The 17,087-nt window shown below is 41.6% G+C and overlaps 1 protein-coding gene across 1 annotated transcript in view; it reads left to right on the forward strand.

The window, feature by feature from the left end:
• The window catches only part of LOC134345996 (probable E3 SUMO-protein ligase RNF212), an 85,891-nt gene extending 76,919 nt beyond the window's left edge, over positions 1-8,972 (forward strand). The window contains exon 12 of the mRNA XM_063047335.1: positions 8,651-8,972. Within this exon, the coding sequence (XP_062903405.1) occupies positions 8,651-8,972 (322 nt within the window). The remainder of the gene's footprint in view (positions 1-8,650) is intronic.
• The last annotated feature ends 8,115 nt before the right edge of the window (positions 8,973-17,087 follow it).

Here is a 17,087-nt window from a genome sequence, read left to right on the forward strand (position 1 = left end):
TAAGTCTGACTGTGTTATAACCTAATCAATTTCAAATTAGAGCTGTACAGGATAATGAGAGGCATTGATCGTGTGGATCGTCAGAGGCTTTTCCCCAGGGCTGAAATGGCTAGCACGAGAGGGCATAGTTTTCAGGTGCTTGGAAGCAGGTACAGAGGAGATGTCAGGGGTAAGATTTTTACACAGAGAGTGGTGAGTGTGTGGAATGGGCTGCCGGCAGCAGCGGTGGAGGCGGAAACGATAGGGTCTTTTAAGAGACTCCTGGATGGCTACATAGAGCTTAGAAAAATAGAGGGCTAAGGGTAAAGCCTAGGTAGTTCTTGGGTAGGGACATGTTCAGCAGAGCTTTGTGGGCCAAAGGGCCTGTATTGTGCTGTAGGTTTTCTATGTTTCTAAGTTTAAGTTCATTCAACCATACACATGTAAATAGCTAAACAAAACATCATTCCTCTGGAGCCAGGGTGCAAAACACAGTACATGTAGTCACACACAGCAGATGGAATTACGATCCTGCACCTACCATTATTTAAAATAATATTAGCACACGTTGCTGACCGGCATAGCCTGAAGAATAATACATTGACATAAATTGTGAGGTGCATACGTTTATATAATATTACTGGAAATATTATAATAAAACAAGAAGTATAAATATGTGAAATAGCAGCAATAAAAGGTGAAAGTGACCAGTGCAGGACAAGAGTGTGTCTGTGACTTGGGAATGAAGGTTGGGGACAGGCAGGGCATTCAGACAGGGTGTACATGTGTGCTGGGTGGCAACGCTGTGTTCAGGAATCTGACACCCTGGGGGAAGAAGTTGTTATCCAGCCTGATAGTTCTGATACTTATGCTGTGTTCCTGATGGCAGAAGGTCAAAGAGATTGTGGGAAGGATGGGAGGGATCTCATCTTCCAATTCATCCAAACTTTTCCCTTCCTTAAAAAAAAGTCTTGCAGTCCTGGCAAGCCAGCTATAAATCTTTTCAGTATCCTGTCTAGTATCTTTTTCCTTCAGGCGTCAACTGTAGAATTTAATAGTTTCTTTGAGTGTGTGTTCTCAATTGGCCTATCCTATTTTCAATGGAAAATAGAATTCAACGTAATGGAACGCAAGATGTAATCTGCCTAAGATCATCAAGAGGTTACAGTTTGTGGTAATTACGAACACTATCTGGGTTGATTAACTCTTCTCAAACATGTACAGTCTCCAAAACTGAAATAATCCAGGAAAGTTAAATAAATTCATAAAATTAAAAGAAGACTCCATCAAATAATCAATTTAACAAAATGCTTTTGGGGTGAGTTAAAATGCAAGGAAAAGATAAAGCAGTAAAATCTAACAGTTTGTGCATTCTCACTCATATATTTAATTGCAGGCTGTCTCCATTGTTCTGTAATTTTGTATTAAAGAATATAATTATTAAAGATTTGGAAGATGTAGCAAAGAGGTCAATACATTTGATCTGGTCAACACAGAATTTAGTGAAGTGATTAGATGGGTCTCATATGATTGATCTGCAAAGTAGGCCAATGGAATTGAAAGGAAAATTATAGTTGGATTCCAAACTGGCTCAGAGGGAGAAAATAAAGAAGTCTTCTTCTCCTTTCTACTGCAGTTTCAAACTTGGCAAAACAAAGATATATTATTTTACAAAATTATTGCTCCAGTTTAAAAAGTAAGAATAGGATAGGCCCACTGAGGATGGACTTTCAAAGCAATTATTAAATTGTACAGTTGACACCTGAAGGAAAGAGATTCTAGATGGAAACTGAAAAGATTTATGGCTATCTTGCCAGGACTGCAGGTTTTAACGAAGGGGAAAGATTGGTTAAGCGGGAATTATTTTCTTTGGAACAAAGTATAGCTGAAAGGAAATTTAATTGAGATATTAGAAGCCTGAATAGATAGAGGACTGGCCCACATCCCTTATCAGTGAGATTATAAACTAGGAGAAATAGATTTAATTGGTGCAATAATTAGAAGAGAATTGAAGGAAAATGATTTTGTCCAGAGTGTGGCCAAGTGGAACTTACTGCCTGGAAAATGAAGGCAAAATCCCTTTTCACGTTAAGCAATATCATGGATGAACAATGCTGAGGTTTCAGAGCTGGTGTTGAAAATAAGTATAATTTTTTTCTTTTTCACAGTAGACTTCCTTTTGGGTCAAAGATGACCTTTTGAACCAAACATTTCTATGATTTTTTTTCTCAGTTTTATGTCAGTGTCCTCAATCCTCAGATAGTGGTTTTGTTGCCATGTTTCACCACAAAGTGAGGTTAGAACTCATTATCCTGTGGAGGATGACAACTTCCCTATGTCTGGTGAAATAAGGGTGGTCTTACAGATGCAAAATTCAGAATTGTAAATAGTTATATTGTATAATAATATTGGTACAGTCCATTTTACATACCAGTTGATATGAACTCATTTGAAAGGAAAATGAAGAGGACCTCATTTTCCCACAATTACATCAATTAAATCAACTTGTTGCCTCTTCAGTAAGAATGATGAGTCGACATACTGGGAGGAAGTTGAGAGGCTTGACTAGTGGTCTCAATGTGGACAAGGGAAAAGAGATGATTTGAGACTTTAGGAAGCCACAGGTTGGCCACTCTCCATTGCAGATCGATGGCTGTGCTGTGGGGAGAATGGAGAGCACAAAGTTTCTTGGTTTGTACATAACAGATGATCTAACCTAGACCCACAGAACCCACAAAACTGTCAAGGGTCACCCCCCCCCATTTGTGACATTTACTGGGGGTGTCGCAGATGAAGGGTACGAAGCATTGTTGAGGATACCTACCACCCATCCCACCATCTCTTTGACATGCTACCATCAGGAAGAAGGTGCAGAATCATCAGGACTAGGACTGCCAGACAGTAGACATAGAAGAATACAGCATAGGAACAAGCTAATTGGCCCAAAATGTTGTACTGAACCAGCTAAAAAGCAAATCAAAAACCACAAACACTAATCCCTCATACCTACACTATGTTCATATTTCTCCATTTTCCTTATATCCATGTGCCTATCCAAACGTCTTTTAAATGCCTCTGATGTATTTGCCTTTACCACCATGCCAGGAAGTGCATTCCAGGCATGCACAACTGTCTGAGTAAAAAACCTATCTCTTACATCTCCCTTGAACCTATCCCCTCTCACCTTCAACGCATGCCTTCTGGTATTAGGTAATGCAACTATGGGAAATGGATACTCTCTGTTCACTCTATCTATGCCTCTCATAATCTTGTAAACCTCTATCAGATCTCCTCTTAGCCTATGATGGCCTAAAGAAAACAACCCGAGTTTATCCAGTCTCTCCTAATAGTACATGCCCTCTAAACCAGGCACCATCCTAGTGAACCTCTTCTGCATCCTCTCCAAAGCCTGAACATCTTTCCCATGGTGAAGTGACCAGAACTGTACGCAACACTCTAGATGTGGCCTAACCAGGGTTTTATAAAGTGGCAATATAAACTTCCTGACTTTTGAAATCAGTGCCTCAACTAATTAAAGCAAGCATTCCATAAGCCTTCTTAACCAACTTATCGACCTGTGTAACCATTTTCAAGGAGCTATGTACTTGGATCCCAAGATCTCTCTGCTCCGCAACACTATTAAGGACCTTGCCCTCACAGTGTACTGTCTCCCTGCATTTGCCCTACTGAGGTGCAGCACCTCACATTTATCAATGTTAAACTCTCATCTGCCATTTCTCAGGTGTGTAACAGCTTCTTCCCCTGGCCTGTGAGACTAATACTCTGCCACCACCAAGGTTTTGTCATTAGGACAACAAGCTGTTCTGCTCTGCCACTCCATCATGGCTGATTTATTACCCCTTTCAGCCCCATTCTTTTACCTCTTCCTGTAATATTTGATACCTTAATTAATTAAGAAGCTATCAATCTGAACTTTAAATATACCCAGTGACTTGTGTCACGTACCCCGTGACGGGAATAAAGAACCAGCAGAGAGGGAGAAGACTTTGGAGTCCAGCATTGCTATAAACTAATAATATTTATTAGTATCTACACAATACAGGATTATAAATGTAGATAAATCAAACAGGTTAGCATGATTATATATGTATATGTATATCAGTAAGTGTGGAAATACATGTATGAAAAACCAAGCTTCTTTAAGTCTAGGGGTAAAAAAGTACAGTCTTACGATGATGAGTAAAGTTCAGTTCTGTTCAGTTCGTGGTATTGAGTTGAGTAGTGATGGAGAGAGAGAGAGGGAGAGATTTGAGTCTTCAGGTGCGCTGATGCCATCAATCTTCTCTTTCTTTTCTTTTTAAATCTTTTTATTGAGTAAGTATACAAAAAAGGTAAGCCATATAAACATTAATACAATGTTAAAGTATAATAAAATTCCAAAAGATAACAATACCAAAAAGAAAATACTACAAACAATGTAATTTAAGCATAAGAAACCAAGATAACATAATAGTATACTAGATTTTATATATATCAATGGAAAAAAAGAAAAAAAAACCCCAAAAAAAAACCCACCGTGCAACTAACTAAAAGCAAAGCAAAGCAATGGGCTAACTTGAAACCAAACAGAGTTAAACTTAAAATCACGTCCTCAATCCCGACCTCCATTAAAACAGTGAAAAAAAAACAAGAAGGGTAAATATTACATTAAATGAAAATATCGAATAAAAGGTCCCCAAATCTGTTCAAATTTAAATGAAGAATCATAAAGGTTACTTCTAATTTTCTCCAGATTCAAACATAAAATCGTCTGAGAAAACCAAAAAAAGGTAGTTGGAGCATTAAGCTCTTTCCAATGTTGTAAAATACATCTTTTCGCCATTAAAGTAAGAAATGCAATCATTCTACGGGCTGAAGGGGAAAGATTACTAGAAATTTTAGGTAGTCCAAAGATAGCAGTAATAGGGTGAGGAGAGATATCTATATTTAATACCTTAGAAATAATATTGAAAATATCTCTCCAAAAAGTTTCCAAAGTAGGGCAAGACCAAAACATATGAGTTAAAGAGGCTATCTGCCCCGAACATCTATCACAGAAAGGATTAATATGCGAGTAAAAACGCGCTAACTTATCTTTGGACATATGTGCTCTATGCACCACTTTAAATTGAATTAGGGAATGTTTAGCACAAATAGAGGAAGTATTAACTAATTGTAAAATCTGCCCCCAATCATCCACAGAAATGGTAAGCCCCAATTCCTGTTCCCAATCTACCCTAATCTTATCAAATGGAGCTTTCCTGAGTTTCATAATAATATTATAAATCATAGCCGATGCACCTTTCTGACATGGATTAAGGTTAATTATCGAATCTAAAATATATATAGGAGGAAGCATTGGAAAGGAAGGAAGTATAGTACTTAGAAAATTTCTAACTTGTAAATATCTAAAAAAATGTATTCTTGATAGGTTATATTTATTAGATAATTGTTCAAAAGACATAAGGGAACCATCTAAAAATAAATCCAAAAACCGTAAAATACCCTTAGTCTTCCAAGTTTGAAAAGCGCGATCCGTAAAAGAGGGAGGAAAAAATATGTTACCTAAAATAGGAATCGCTAACCCGAATTGATTAAGATCAAAAAATTTTCTGAATTGAAACCAAATACGCAAAGCATATTTAACGATCGGGTTAGAGACCTGCTTAAGGCGTTTCGAATCAAAAGGAAGAGATGAACCTAAAATAGAACCAAGTGTATAACCCTGAACAGATTGTAATTCCAATGCTACCCATTTAGGAATAGATAGTATATCCCGGTCAAGTAACCAAAATTTCATATGTCGAATATTAATAGCCCAATAATAAAATCTAAAGTTAGGTAATGCTAAACCTCCATCTCTCTTAGCTTTCTGTAAATGTATTTTACCCAGTCTCGGATTCTTATTCTGCCAAATAAATGAAGAAATTTTAGAGTCGACTTTATCAAAAAAAGATTTAGGAACGAAAATTGGTAATGCCTGAAACACATATAAAAATTTTGGCAAAAAAAACATCTTAACTGCATTAATACGACCAATCAAAGTTAAATATAAAGGAAACCATTTAGATGAAAGTTGAGTAATATGGTCTATTAATGGTAAAAAGTTAGTCTTAAATAAATCTTTATGTTTACAAGTAATTTTAATCCCAAGATATGAAAGGTAATTATTAATCAATTTAAATGGAAATTTATAATATAAGGGAAGATGTTTATTAATCGGAAAAAGTTCACTCTTACTAAGATTTAATTTATAACCTGAGAAAAGACCAAATTGTGCTAATAACTCTAAAACAGCAGGAATAGATCTCTCAGGATTAGAAATATATAAAAGTAAATCATCAGCATAGAGTGATAATTTATGGGACTTTAATCCCCGAGTTATCCCAGTAATATTTGAAGATTCTCGAATAGCAATTGCAAGAGGTTCTAATGCAATATCAAATAATAGGGGACTAAGAGGACAGCCTTGTCGAGTACCACGAAAGAGAGGAAAAAAAGGTGAGTTTAAAGAGTTAGTACGAACCGAGGCTACAGGGGAGTGATATAACAGTTTAATCCAGGATATAATCTTCTCATTGTCCTTCGAAATCCTTTATAAGTTACCGACTGTGACTTCAACAAAGGGGACCGGTTTTCTGTGGTGGAGCTATCCCCCAGGTGAGAGTGGACACATGGACAATTCCCCACCAGTCAACCCTTTTCCTTTTTTACTGCAAGAGTGACTGATCGATCCTCCAAAAACCCACTTTTACTGCGGGCACAACAATGCTCATTCAGTGTTCAAAACGTGTCTGAGGTCTATCATATGACCTCCTATTTTATCTTCTCTTGCTGAGCATCAACTGTCATTCAAATAACTCCTCCTTCCTCTCTCTGTGTAAGAAAATCACAAGCAGGCAAACTGTTCTTGAGAAGTATCAACACGCTGCCGAAAATCATAACATCAAGTGCCCATCAAATAATGCCCTCAGTCACCATAGCAACTTACGAGCTGCTCGGTGCTGTCTCTAGCTCAGCAGAAATCCAAAAGTTACTTCCAGTACCTTAAAGTGGCAGTCCAACAGTTAGTCTTTGTCTCTCTCTCTCTCGCTTTCAAAACAAGATATCGATGTTAAATAATTCTCTCTCTCTCTCTCTCTCTCTCTCTCTCTCTCTCTCTCTCTCTCTCTCTCTCTCTCTCTCTTTTCAAAAGCACAGTTAATAGGGGTAAACGAGCACAGTTCATAGGGGTAATTCAGGATCCCGTCACACTTGGTCTGCACAGCTGTGATAATAAATTTCACAGATTCACCACATTCTGGCTAAAGAAAGTTTTCCTCATCTATGTCCCTCTATAGATGTTCCTCTATTCAGAGGCTGTGCTCTCTGGTCAGTACTCCCCCACCAGAGGAAACATCCTCTCCACATCTTTCAATAGTAAATAGATTTCAATGAGATTCCCCCACCATTGTAAACTGCAGTGAGTACAGGCCCAAAGCCATCAAACACTTCTAATCTATTAATCCTTTCATTCCTGGGATCTTTCTCGTGATCTTCCTCTGGACCCTCTATGATGCTATAGATTTTTTTCCAGATAGGAGCCCAAAATTGTTCACAATGCACCAAGTAAGGTACAAGCAGTCCCAACATTGTCCCTGTCGGGCACTACCAGCAGCCACCAGAAAAGGCCCCATTGATCCCCACTCTTTGCCTCCTGTCAGTCAGCCAATCTTCTATCCATGCATCTTTCATATAATATCATGGGCCTTTACCTTGTTAAGCAGCCTCAAGTGCTGCATTTTGTCAAAGGTTTTCCAAAAATCCAAGGAAAAAATAGCCACTGATTCTCCTTTGTCTATCCTGCCTGTTATTTCCTCAAAGAATTCCAATGGATTTGTAAGGAGAGATTTCCCCTTCAGGAAGCCATGCTAACTTTGGCCTATTTTGTCATGTGCCTCCAAGTACCCCAAAACTCATCTTTAATAATAGACTCTAACATCTTTCCAACCACAAGTCAGGTTAGCTGGCCTGTAATTTCCTTTCTCCTGCCTCCCTCCTTTCTTAAAGAGTAAGTTATCCAGTCCTTTGGAACCATTCCAGAATCTTGTGATTCTTGAAAGATCATTACTAATGCCTCCACAATCTCTTCGGCTACCTTTTTCAGAACTTCTGTGGTGTAGTCCGTCTGGTCCAGGTAACTTACCTGCTTTCAGACTTTTCAGCTTCCCAAGCATTTTCTCCTTGGTAATAGCAATGATACTAACTTCTGCCCCCTGACAGTCTTGCTTTTCATGCATTCTGCAAGTGTCTTCAACAGTGAAGACGGACACAAAATACTTATTAAATTCATTCGCCATTTCTTTGTCCTCCATTACTACCTCTTGAGCATCATTTTCAGTTACATTTTATTAACTTATTTATGATAATATTTTGTTTTATGTGCTGTGTGTGATATATGTTTTGTGGATGCACCGTGGTCCAGAGGAATGTTGTTTCGACTTAACTTGAACTTGAACTTCAACAAGTAAATTCAGCCGGGAAATGAAACAAAAACATTTATTTTACAATTTTATTGCTATAGTTAAAATACAGTGAAAGTCAGTTAAACCTGTTGAGGAATTTTCAATGAAACTACAACTTCTTACAGTTAGCAATTGACCCTGTTCATTTCTATGCTTTTCTTAAATAGGACTGCACCTCACTCAACAGCGGTGCAGCAGATTGGACTTTCAGGCTCACAGTCATCTGGTACTATGAGTCACAGAGGAGGGTCTTGGGATACTTCCAGCTACAGAAGCATGCTATCTTATCCTTCACTGCCACCTTCATCACAGGCACCTACCTTAAGGGCTCCCATAACCATTTCAAATCTCCTAAAGAGTAAGTATCATTGGTTTTCAATTCCCACGTGTTATATGATGAGAGTAAAATTGGTGCTAAGAAATGGGGTATATGGAAAACCAGCTTTGGTACCACACAATGGCAAACGGTTTGTGACTCAGCCATCATGAAAAAATAATAAAGAATAATTGTCTTTAACAAATTAGAGTCTAGCTTTTTACTGTCAACCGGTATTGAAAGTAGTATTAATAACTAAATAGTTTAATTGCATTTGCCAGAGATTTTATTTGCTTTCCAGTTACTCCAATTTGGTCTCTTTTCCAATTTGAATCATCTTCCTCCCAAAAGATTTTGAATATCATATCATATTTGCATTAGTCTGAAAAACTGTCTTTAGTAATATAACAACATTCTGGTAATATAACATTTATAAAGGGGGGTATCAGTATTGTGCTGAAGAAGATAGTAACATTTAACAGGAACATTATCAAACAAAATTTGATCCCACCATTGAAAGATATCAGAACAGAAAACCAAATGTCTATTTGTAATCCCTGTGATCTCTGTCTCTGAGGCCGATATTAGGCTGCCTTTAAAGAGGGTGAACCCTCGCAAGGCGGCAGGCCCCGACGGAATACCTGGTAAGGCTCTGAAAACTTATGCCAACCAACTGGCAGGAGCATTCAAGGACATTTACAACCTCTCACTGCTATGGGCAGTAGTCTCCAGTTGCTTCAAAAAAGCAACAATTATACCAGTGCCTAAGAAAAATAATGTGACCTGTCTTAATGACATCTACAGTGATGAAATGCTTTGAGAGGTTGGTCATGACCAGACTGAACTCCTGCCTTGGCAAGGACCTGAACGCTCTACAATTTGCCTATCGCTACAATAGATCAACGGAAGACGCAATCTCAATGGCCCTCCACGTGGCTTTAGGCCACCTGGACTCATAAAGACCTTTGTCAGGATGCTGTCCATCGACACTTAATACCATCATTCCCACAAGCCTGATTGATAAGTTACAGAACCTGGGCCTCTGTACCTCCCTCTGCAATTGGATCCTCGACTTCCTAACTGGAAGACCACAATCTGTGGATTGGTGATAATATCTCCTCCTTGCTGACGATCAACACTGGTGCACCTCAGGGGTGTGTGCTTAGCCCACTGCTCTACTCTCTCTATACCCATGACTGTGTGGCTAGGCATAGCTCAAATACCATCTGTAAATTTGCTGATGATAGGACCATTGTTGGTAGAATCTCAGGTGGTGACAAGAGGGCATACAGGAGTGAGTTATGCCAAATAGTGGAGTGGTGTCGCAGCAACAACCTGGCACTCAACGTCAGTGAGACAAAAGAGATGATTGTGAACTTCAGGAAGGGTAAGACAAAGGAACACATGCTAGTCCTCATAGAGGGATCAGAAGTGGAGAGAGTGAGCAGTTTCAAGTTCCTGGATGTCAAGGTCTCTGAGGACCTAACCTGGTCCCAACATACCAATGTAGTTGTAAAGAATGCAAGACAGTGTCTATACTTCCTTAAGAGTTTGAAGATATTTGGCATGTCAACAAATACACTCAAAAACTTCTATAGATGTATCATGGAAAGCATTCTGACAGACTTCATCGCTGTCTGGTATGGGAGGTGGGTAGCATTACTGCACAGGACTGAAAAAAGTTGCAGAGGGTCGTAAATTTAGTCTGGTCCATCTTGGGTACTAGCCTATAATGTACCCAGGACATCTTTAGGGAGCGGTGTCTCAGAAAGGCAGTGTCCATTATTAAGGACCCCCAGCACCAGGGCATTCCCTTTTCTCATTTACTTCCATGTAGCAGGTACAGAAGGCGTAAGGCACATACTCAGCGATTCAGGAACAGCGTCTTCCCCTCTGCCATCCAATTCCTAATTGAACCCATGAACACTACCTCACTTTTTTAACGTATATTACTTCTGTTTTTGCATGATTTTTATCTATTTAATATACATATACTGTAATTGATGTTTTTTTCTTCTATATTATGTATTGCATTCAACTGCAGCTGCTAAATTAACAAATTTCATGACTCATGCCAGTGATAATAAATCTGATTCTGATTCTGATTTTAAAGGAGAAAGGAATTAGACAGAGGGAGTAGTTTAAGGAATTTCAGAACATAAGAGCCAGGTAGAAAAGGCAGCAGAATTGGGTGTTGTGGTTAACTTTGATGAAGAGAATTGAAGGGCAGTGTAAAAGGTTGGCAGCCAGATTAGAGGAATCTAAATAAAATTCTACAAAAAGAATTGGCATGAACTTGGGATGTTACAGCATATTCAAGGACTTTGTAATGGGAAGGAGATTTTAGATGTTTGCAAGTCAATTTTGAACTGTTTGCAAATCAATTTAGGTTGTCTACAAGTTAATGGTGAGCTGAGGTATGAGTATGTCAGATTCGAGTAGAAAGTAGGAAAATACTTGAGTAGAGGGAACAAATTACAATTAATTTGGAAGTGAAACTGTGTTTGGGCACTTTGAACAAGTAAACAAGAAGGGCCTTTCTTAGATAAGATATGCTTGAACAGAGCAAGGTACTAGGTGGGAGAAAATAGTCCTGAGAAAATAGAATTTCAGGATAAGCAAAGTGGAGAAAATTATTCATGACCTTTAATTTGTGGTAATTGTTTAATTTGACATTTTAGATAGAACTGTTGCAAGCCTGTTCTGATTTTCAGTGGCACCTAAGGCAGAGATCAATTTGGGCAGTTCAGGAATTGAAGAACATTTGGACCACATAGGGGTATATCCCTAAGTTAGAGGATTGCCTATGATCTTCTTGAATGGTGGAGCAGACTGGAGGAACCACCTTCCTGGCAGGAAAGTTTAATAGAGCTGTTAGGGAGGGTTTAAACTAATTTGGCAGGGGGATGGGAACCGGAATGACAGAGCGGAGGAAGGGGAAAACAGAAATAAATCCAAGATAGTGAGCAGTAAAGATGTCAGGAAAGACAAGCAGGTGATGGGGCAAATGTGTAGCCATTGGGATGAGTTGCAGTGCAATAAAGTTGCAGTGAAATCAATGCAAAAAGTACCAAATACTGGTCTTAAGGTGTTATACTTAAATGCACGCAGCATAAGGAATAAGGTGGATGATCTTGTCGTACAGCTACAGATTGGCAGGTATGATGTTGTGGCCATCACAGAGACCTGGCTAAAGGATGCATGTCTCTGGGAGCTATACGTCCAAGGATACACGGTGTATCGGAAGGATAGGAAGGTAGGCAGAGGGGTAGGCGTGGCTTTATTGGTAAGAAATGATATTAAATCATTAGAAAGAGGTGATATAGGATTGGAAGGTGCAGAATCTTTATGGGTTGATCTAAGAAATTGCAGGGGTAGAAGGACCCTGATGGCAGTTATTTATAGGCCTCCAAACGGCTGCAGGGATGTGGACTACAAATTACAACAGGAAATAGAAAAGGCTTGTCAGAAGGGCAGTGTTATGATAATTGTGGGGGATTTTAATATGCGAGTGGAGTGGGAAAATCAGGTCGGCACTGGATCTCAAGAGAGAGAATTTGTAGAATGTCTGCGAGATGGCTTTTTAGAACAGCTTGTTGTTGAGCCCGCTAGGGGATCGGCTGTACTGGATTGGGTATTGTGTAATGAACCAGAGGTGATTAGAGAGATTGAGGTGAAGGAACCCTTAGGAGGCAGTGATCATAACATGATTGAGTTCACTGTGAAATTTGAAAAAGAGAAGCCAAAATCTGATGTGTCGGTATTTCAGTGGAGTAAAGGAAATTACAGTGGCATAAGAGAGGAACTGGCCAAAGTTGACTGGAAAGGGACACTGGCAGGAAAGACGGCAGAGCAGCAGTGGCTGGAATTTACGCAAGAAGAAAGGAAGGTGCAAGACAGGTATATTCCAAAAAAGAAGAAATTTTCGAATGGAAAAAGGATGCAACCGTGGTTGACAAGAGAAGTAAAAGCCAAAGTTAAAGCAAAGGAGAGGGCATACAAGGAAGCAAAAATTAGTGGGAAGACAGAGGATTGGGAAGTTTTTAAAACCATACAAAAGGAAACCAAGAAGGTCATTAAGAGGGAAAAGATTAACTATGAAAGGAAGCTAGCAAATAATATCAAAGAGGATACTAGAAGCTTTTTCAGGTATATAAAGAGTAAAAGACGGGTGAGAGTAGATATAGGACCGATAGAAAATGATGCTGGAGAAATTGTAATGGGAGATAAGGAGATGGCAGAGGAACTGAATGAGTATTTTGCATCAGTCTTCACTGAGGAAGACATCAGCAGTATACCGGACACTCAAGGGTGGCAGGGAAGAGAAGTGTGCGCAGTCACAATTACGACAGAGAAAGTACTCAGGAAGCTGAATAGTCTAAAAGTAGATAAATCTCCCAGACCAGATGGAATGCACCCGTATGTTCTGAAGGAAGTAGCTGTGGAGATCACAGAGGCATTAGCGATGATCTTGCAAAAGTCGATAGATTCTGGCATGGTTCCGGAGGACTGGAAGATTGCAAATATCACTCCTCTATTTAAGAAGGGGGCAAGGAAGCAAAAAGGAAATTATAGACCTGTTAGCTTGACATCGGTGGTTGGCAAGCTGTTGGAGTCGATTGTCAAGGATGAGGTTACAGAGTACCTGGAGGCATATGACAAGATAGGCAGAACTCAGCATGGATTCCTTAAAGGAAAATCTTGCCTGACAAACCTATTACAATTTTTTGAGGAAACAGAGAGTGGGAATAAAGGGATCCTATTCTGGTTGGCTGCCAGTTACCAGTGGTGTTCCACAGGGGTCCGTGTTGGAGCCACTTCTTTTTACATTTTACATCAACGATTTGGATTATGGAATAGATGGCTTTGTGGCTAAGTTTGCTGACGATACGAAGATAGGTAGAGGGGCCGGTAGTGCTGAGGAAACGGAGAGTCTGCAGAGAGACTTGAATAGATTGGAAGAATGGGCAGAGAAGTGGCAAATGAAGTACAATGTTGGAAAGTGTATGGTTATGCACTTTGGCAGAAGTAATAAACGGGTAGACTATTATTTAAATGGGGAGAGGATTCAAAGTTCGGAGATGCAACGGGACTTGGGAGTCCTCGCACAGCATACCCTTAAGGTTAACCTCCAGGTTGAGTCGGTAATGAAGAAGGCGAAAGCATGTTGGCTTTCATTTCTAGAGGAATAGAGTATAGGAGCAGGCAACACACATCAAAGTTGCTGGTGAACGCAGCAGGCCAGGCAGCATCTATAGGAAGAGGCGCAGTCGACGTTTCAGGCCGAGACCCTTCGTCAGGACTAACTGAAGGAAGAGTGAGTAAGGGATTTGAAAGCTGGAGGGGGAGGGGGAGATGCAAAATGATAGGAGAAGACAGGAGGGGGAGGGATGGAGCCGAGAGCTGGACAGGTGATAGGCAGAAGGGGATACGAGAGGATCATGGGACAGGAGGTCCAGGAAGAAAGACGGGGGGGGGGGGTGACCCAGAGGATGGGCAAGAGGTATATTCAGAGGGACAGAGGGAGAAAAAGGAGAGTGAGAGAAAGAATGTGTGCATTAAAAAGAGTAACAGATGGGGTACGAGGGGGAGGTGGGGCCTAGCGGAAGTTAGAGAAGTCAATGTTCATGCCATCAGGTTGGAGGCTACCCATACGGAATATAAGGTGTTGTTCCTCCAACCTGAGTGTGGCTTCATCTTTACAGTAGAGGAGGCCATGGATAGACATGTCAGAATGGGAATGGGATGTGGAATTAAAATGTGTGGCCACTGGGAGATCCTGCTTTCTCTGGCGGACAGAGCGTAGATGTTCAGCAAAGCGGTCTCCCAGTCTGCGTCGGGTCTCACCAATATATAAAAGGCCACATCGGGAGCACCGGACGCAGTATATCACCCCAGTCGACTCACAGGTGAAGTGATGCCTCACCTGGAAGGACTGTTTGGGGCCCTGAATGGTGGTAAGGGAGGAAGTGTAAGGGCATGTGTAGCACTTGTTCCGCTTACACGGATAAGTGCCAGGAGGGAGATCAGTGGGGAGGGATGGGGGGGACGAATGGACAAGGGAGTTGTGTAGGGAGCGATCGCTGCGGAATGCAGAGAGAGGGGGGGAGGGAAAGATATGCTTAGTGGTGGGATCCCGTTGGAGGTGGCGGAAGTTACGGAGAATAATATGTTGGACCCGGAGGCTGGTGGGGTGGTAGGTGAGGACCAGGGGAACCCTATTCCTAGTGGGGTGGTGGGAGGATGGAGTGAGAGCAGATGTACGTGAAATGGGGGAGATGCGTTTAAGAGCAGAGTTGATAGTGGAGGAAGGGAAGCCCCTTTCTTTAAAAAATGAAGACATCTCCCTCGTTCTAGAATGAAAAGCCTCATCCTGAGAGCAGATGCGGCGGAGACGGAGGAATTGCGAGAAGGGGATGGCGTTTTTGCAAGAGACAGGGTGAGAAGAGGAATAGTCCAGATAGCTGTGAGAGTCAGTAGGCTTATAGTAGACATCAGTGGATAAGCTGTCTCCAGAGACAGAGACAGAAAGATCTAGAAAGGGGAGGGAGGTGTCGGAAATGGACCAGGTAAACTTGAGGGCAGGGTGAAAGTTGGAGGCAAAGTTAATAAAGTCAACGAGTTCTGCATGCGTGCAGGAAGCAGCGCCAATGCAGTCGTCGATGTAGCGAAGGAAAAGTGGGGGACAGATACCAGAATAGGCACGGAACATAGATTGTTCCACAAAACGTATAAGATCCTAAAGGGATTGGACAGGCTAGATGCGGGAAGATTGTTCCCGATGTTGGGGAGGTCCAGAACGAGGGGTCACAGTTTGAGGATAGAGGGGAAGCCTTTTAGGACCGAGATTAGGAAAAACTTCTTCACACAGAGAGTGGTGAATCTGTGGAATTCTCTGCCACAGCAAACTGTTGAGGCCAGTTCATTAGCTATGTTTAAAAGGAAGTTAGATATGGCCCTTGTGGCTACAGGGGTCAGGGGGTATGGAGGGAAGGCTGGGTTCTGAGTTGGATGATCAGCCATGATCATAAGAAATGGCGGTGCAGGCTCGAAGGGCCGAATGGCCTACTCCTGCACCTATTTTCTATGTTTCTATGTTTCTAAAAAGGCAGGCATAGCTAGGACCCATACGGGTGCCCATAGCTACACCTTTAGTTTGGAGGAAATGGGAGGAGCAAAAGGAGAAATTATTAAGAGTAAGGACTAATTCTGCTAGACGGAGCAGAGTGGTGGTAGAGGGGAACTGATTAGGTCTGGAATCCAAAAAGAAGCGTAGAGCTTTGAGACCTTCCTGATGGGGGATGGAAGTATATAGGGACTGGACATCCATGGTGAAAATAAAGCGGTGGGGGCCAGGGAACTTAAAATCATCGAAAAGTTTAAGAGCGTGAGAAGTGTCACGAACATAGGTCGGAAGGGATTGAACAAGGGGTGATAAAACAGTGTCGAGGTATGCAGAAACGAATTCGGTGGGGCAGGAGCAAGCTGAGACAATAGGTCGGCCAGGACAGGCAGGTTTGTGGATCTTGGGTAGGAGGTAGAAACGGGAAGTGCGGGGTGTGGGAACTATAAGGTTGGTAGCAGTGGATGGGAGATCCCCTGAGCGGATAAAGTCGTTGATATTGTGGGAGACAATGGCCTGGTGCTCCTTAGTGGGGTCACGATCGAGGGGTAAATAAGAGGAGGTATCCGCGAGTTGTCGCTGTGCCTCGGCAAGGTAGAGGTCAGTACGCCAGACTACAACAGCACCCCCTTTATCAGCGGGTTTAATAATAATGTTAGGATTAGTGCGGAGGGAGTGGAGAGCAGAGCGTTCCGAAGGAGTGAGGTTGGAATGGGGACAAGGTGCGGTGAAGTCGAGACGGTTGATGTCCCGTCGGCAGTTGGCAATAAAGAGATCCAGAGCAGGCAGAAGACCAGAGCAGGGTGTCCATGAAGAAGAGGAGGGTTGAAGACGGGAGAAGGGGTCATCGGTGGGGGTGGAAGAGTCCTTGCCGAAGAAGTAGGCTCGGAGACGGAGATGGCGGAAGAAAAGTTCCGCATCATGGCAAACACGGAACTCACTGAGGTGTGGGCGAAGGGGAACAAACGTGAGGCCCTTACTGAGAACAGAGCGTTCTGCCTCCGACAGTTGAAGGTCGGAGGGGATGGTAAAGACCCGGCACGGATGAGAGCTGGAATCAGAGGGGGGAGGGGGGAGGCTGGGGGTGTCAGTGGAGAGGGGAGGGTTGGGGTGAGAGGAAGATGGAGCCTCTGAGGGCCCAGGAGTTGACGGTGGGATCTGAGGA

Source organism: Mobula hypostoma, chromosome 4 (genome assembly GCF_963921235.1).
Source record: "Mobula hypostoma chromosome 4, sMobHyp1.1, whole genome shotgun sequence".
Taxonomy (NCBI): Eukaryota; Metazoa; Chordata; class Chondrichthyes; order Myliobatiformes; family Myliobatidae; genus Mobula; species Mobula hypostoma.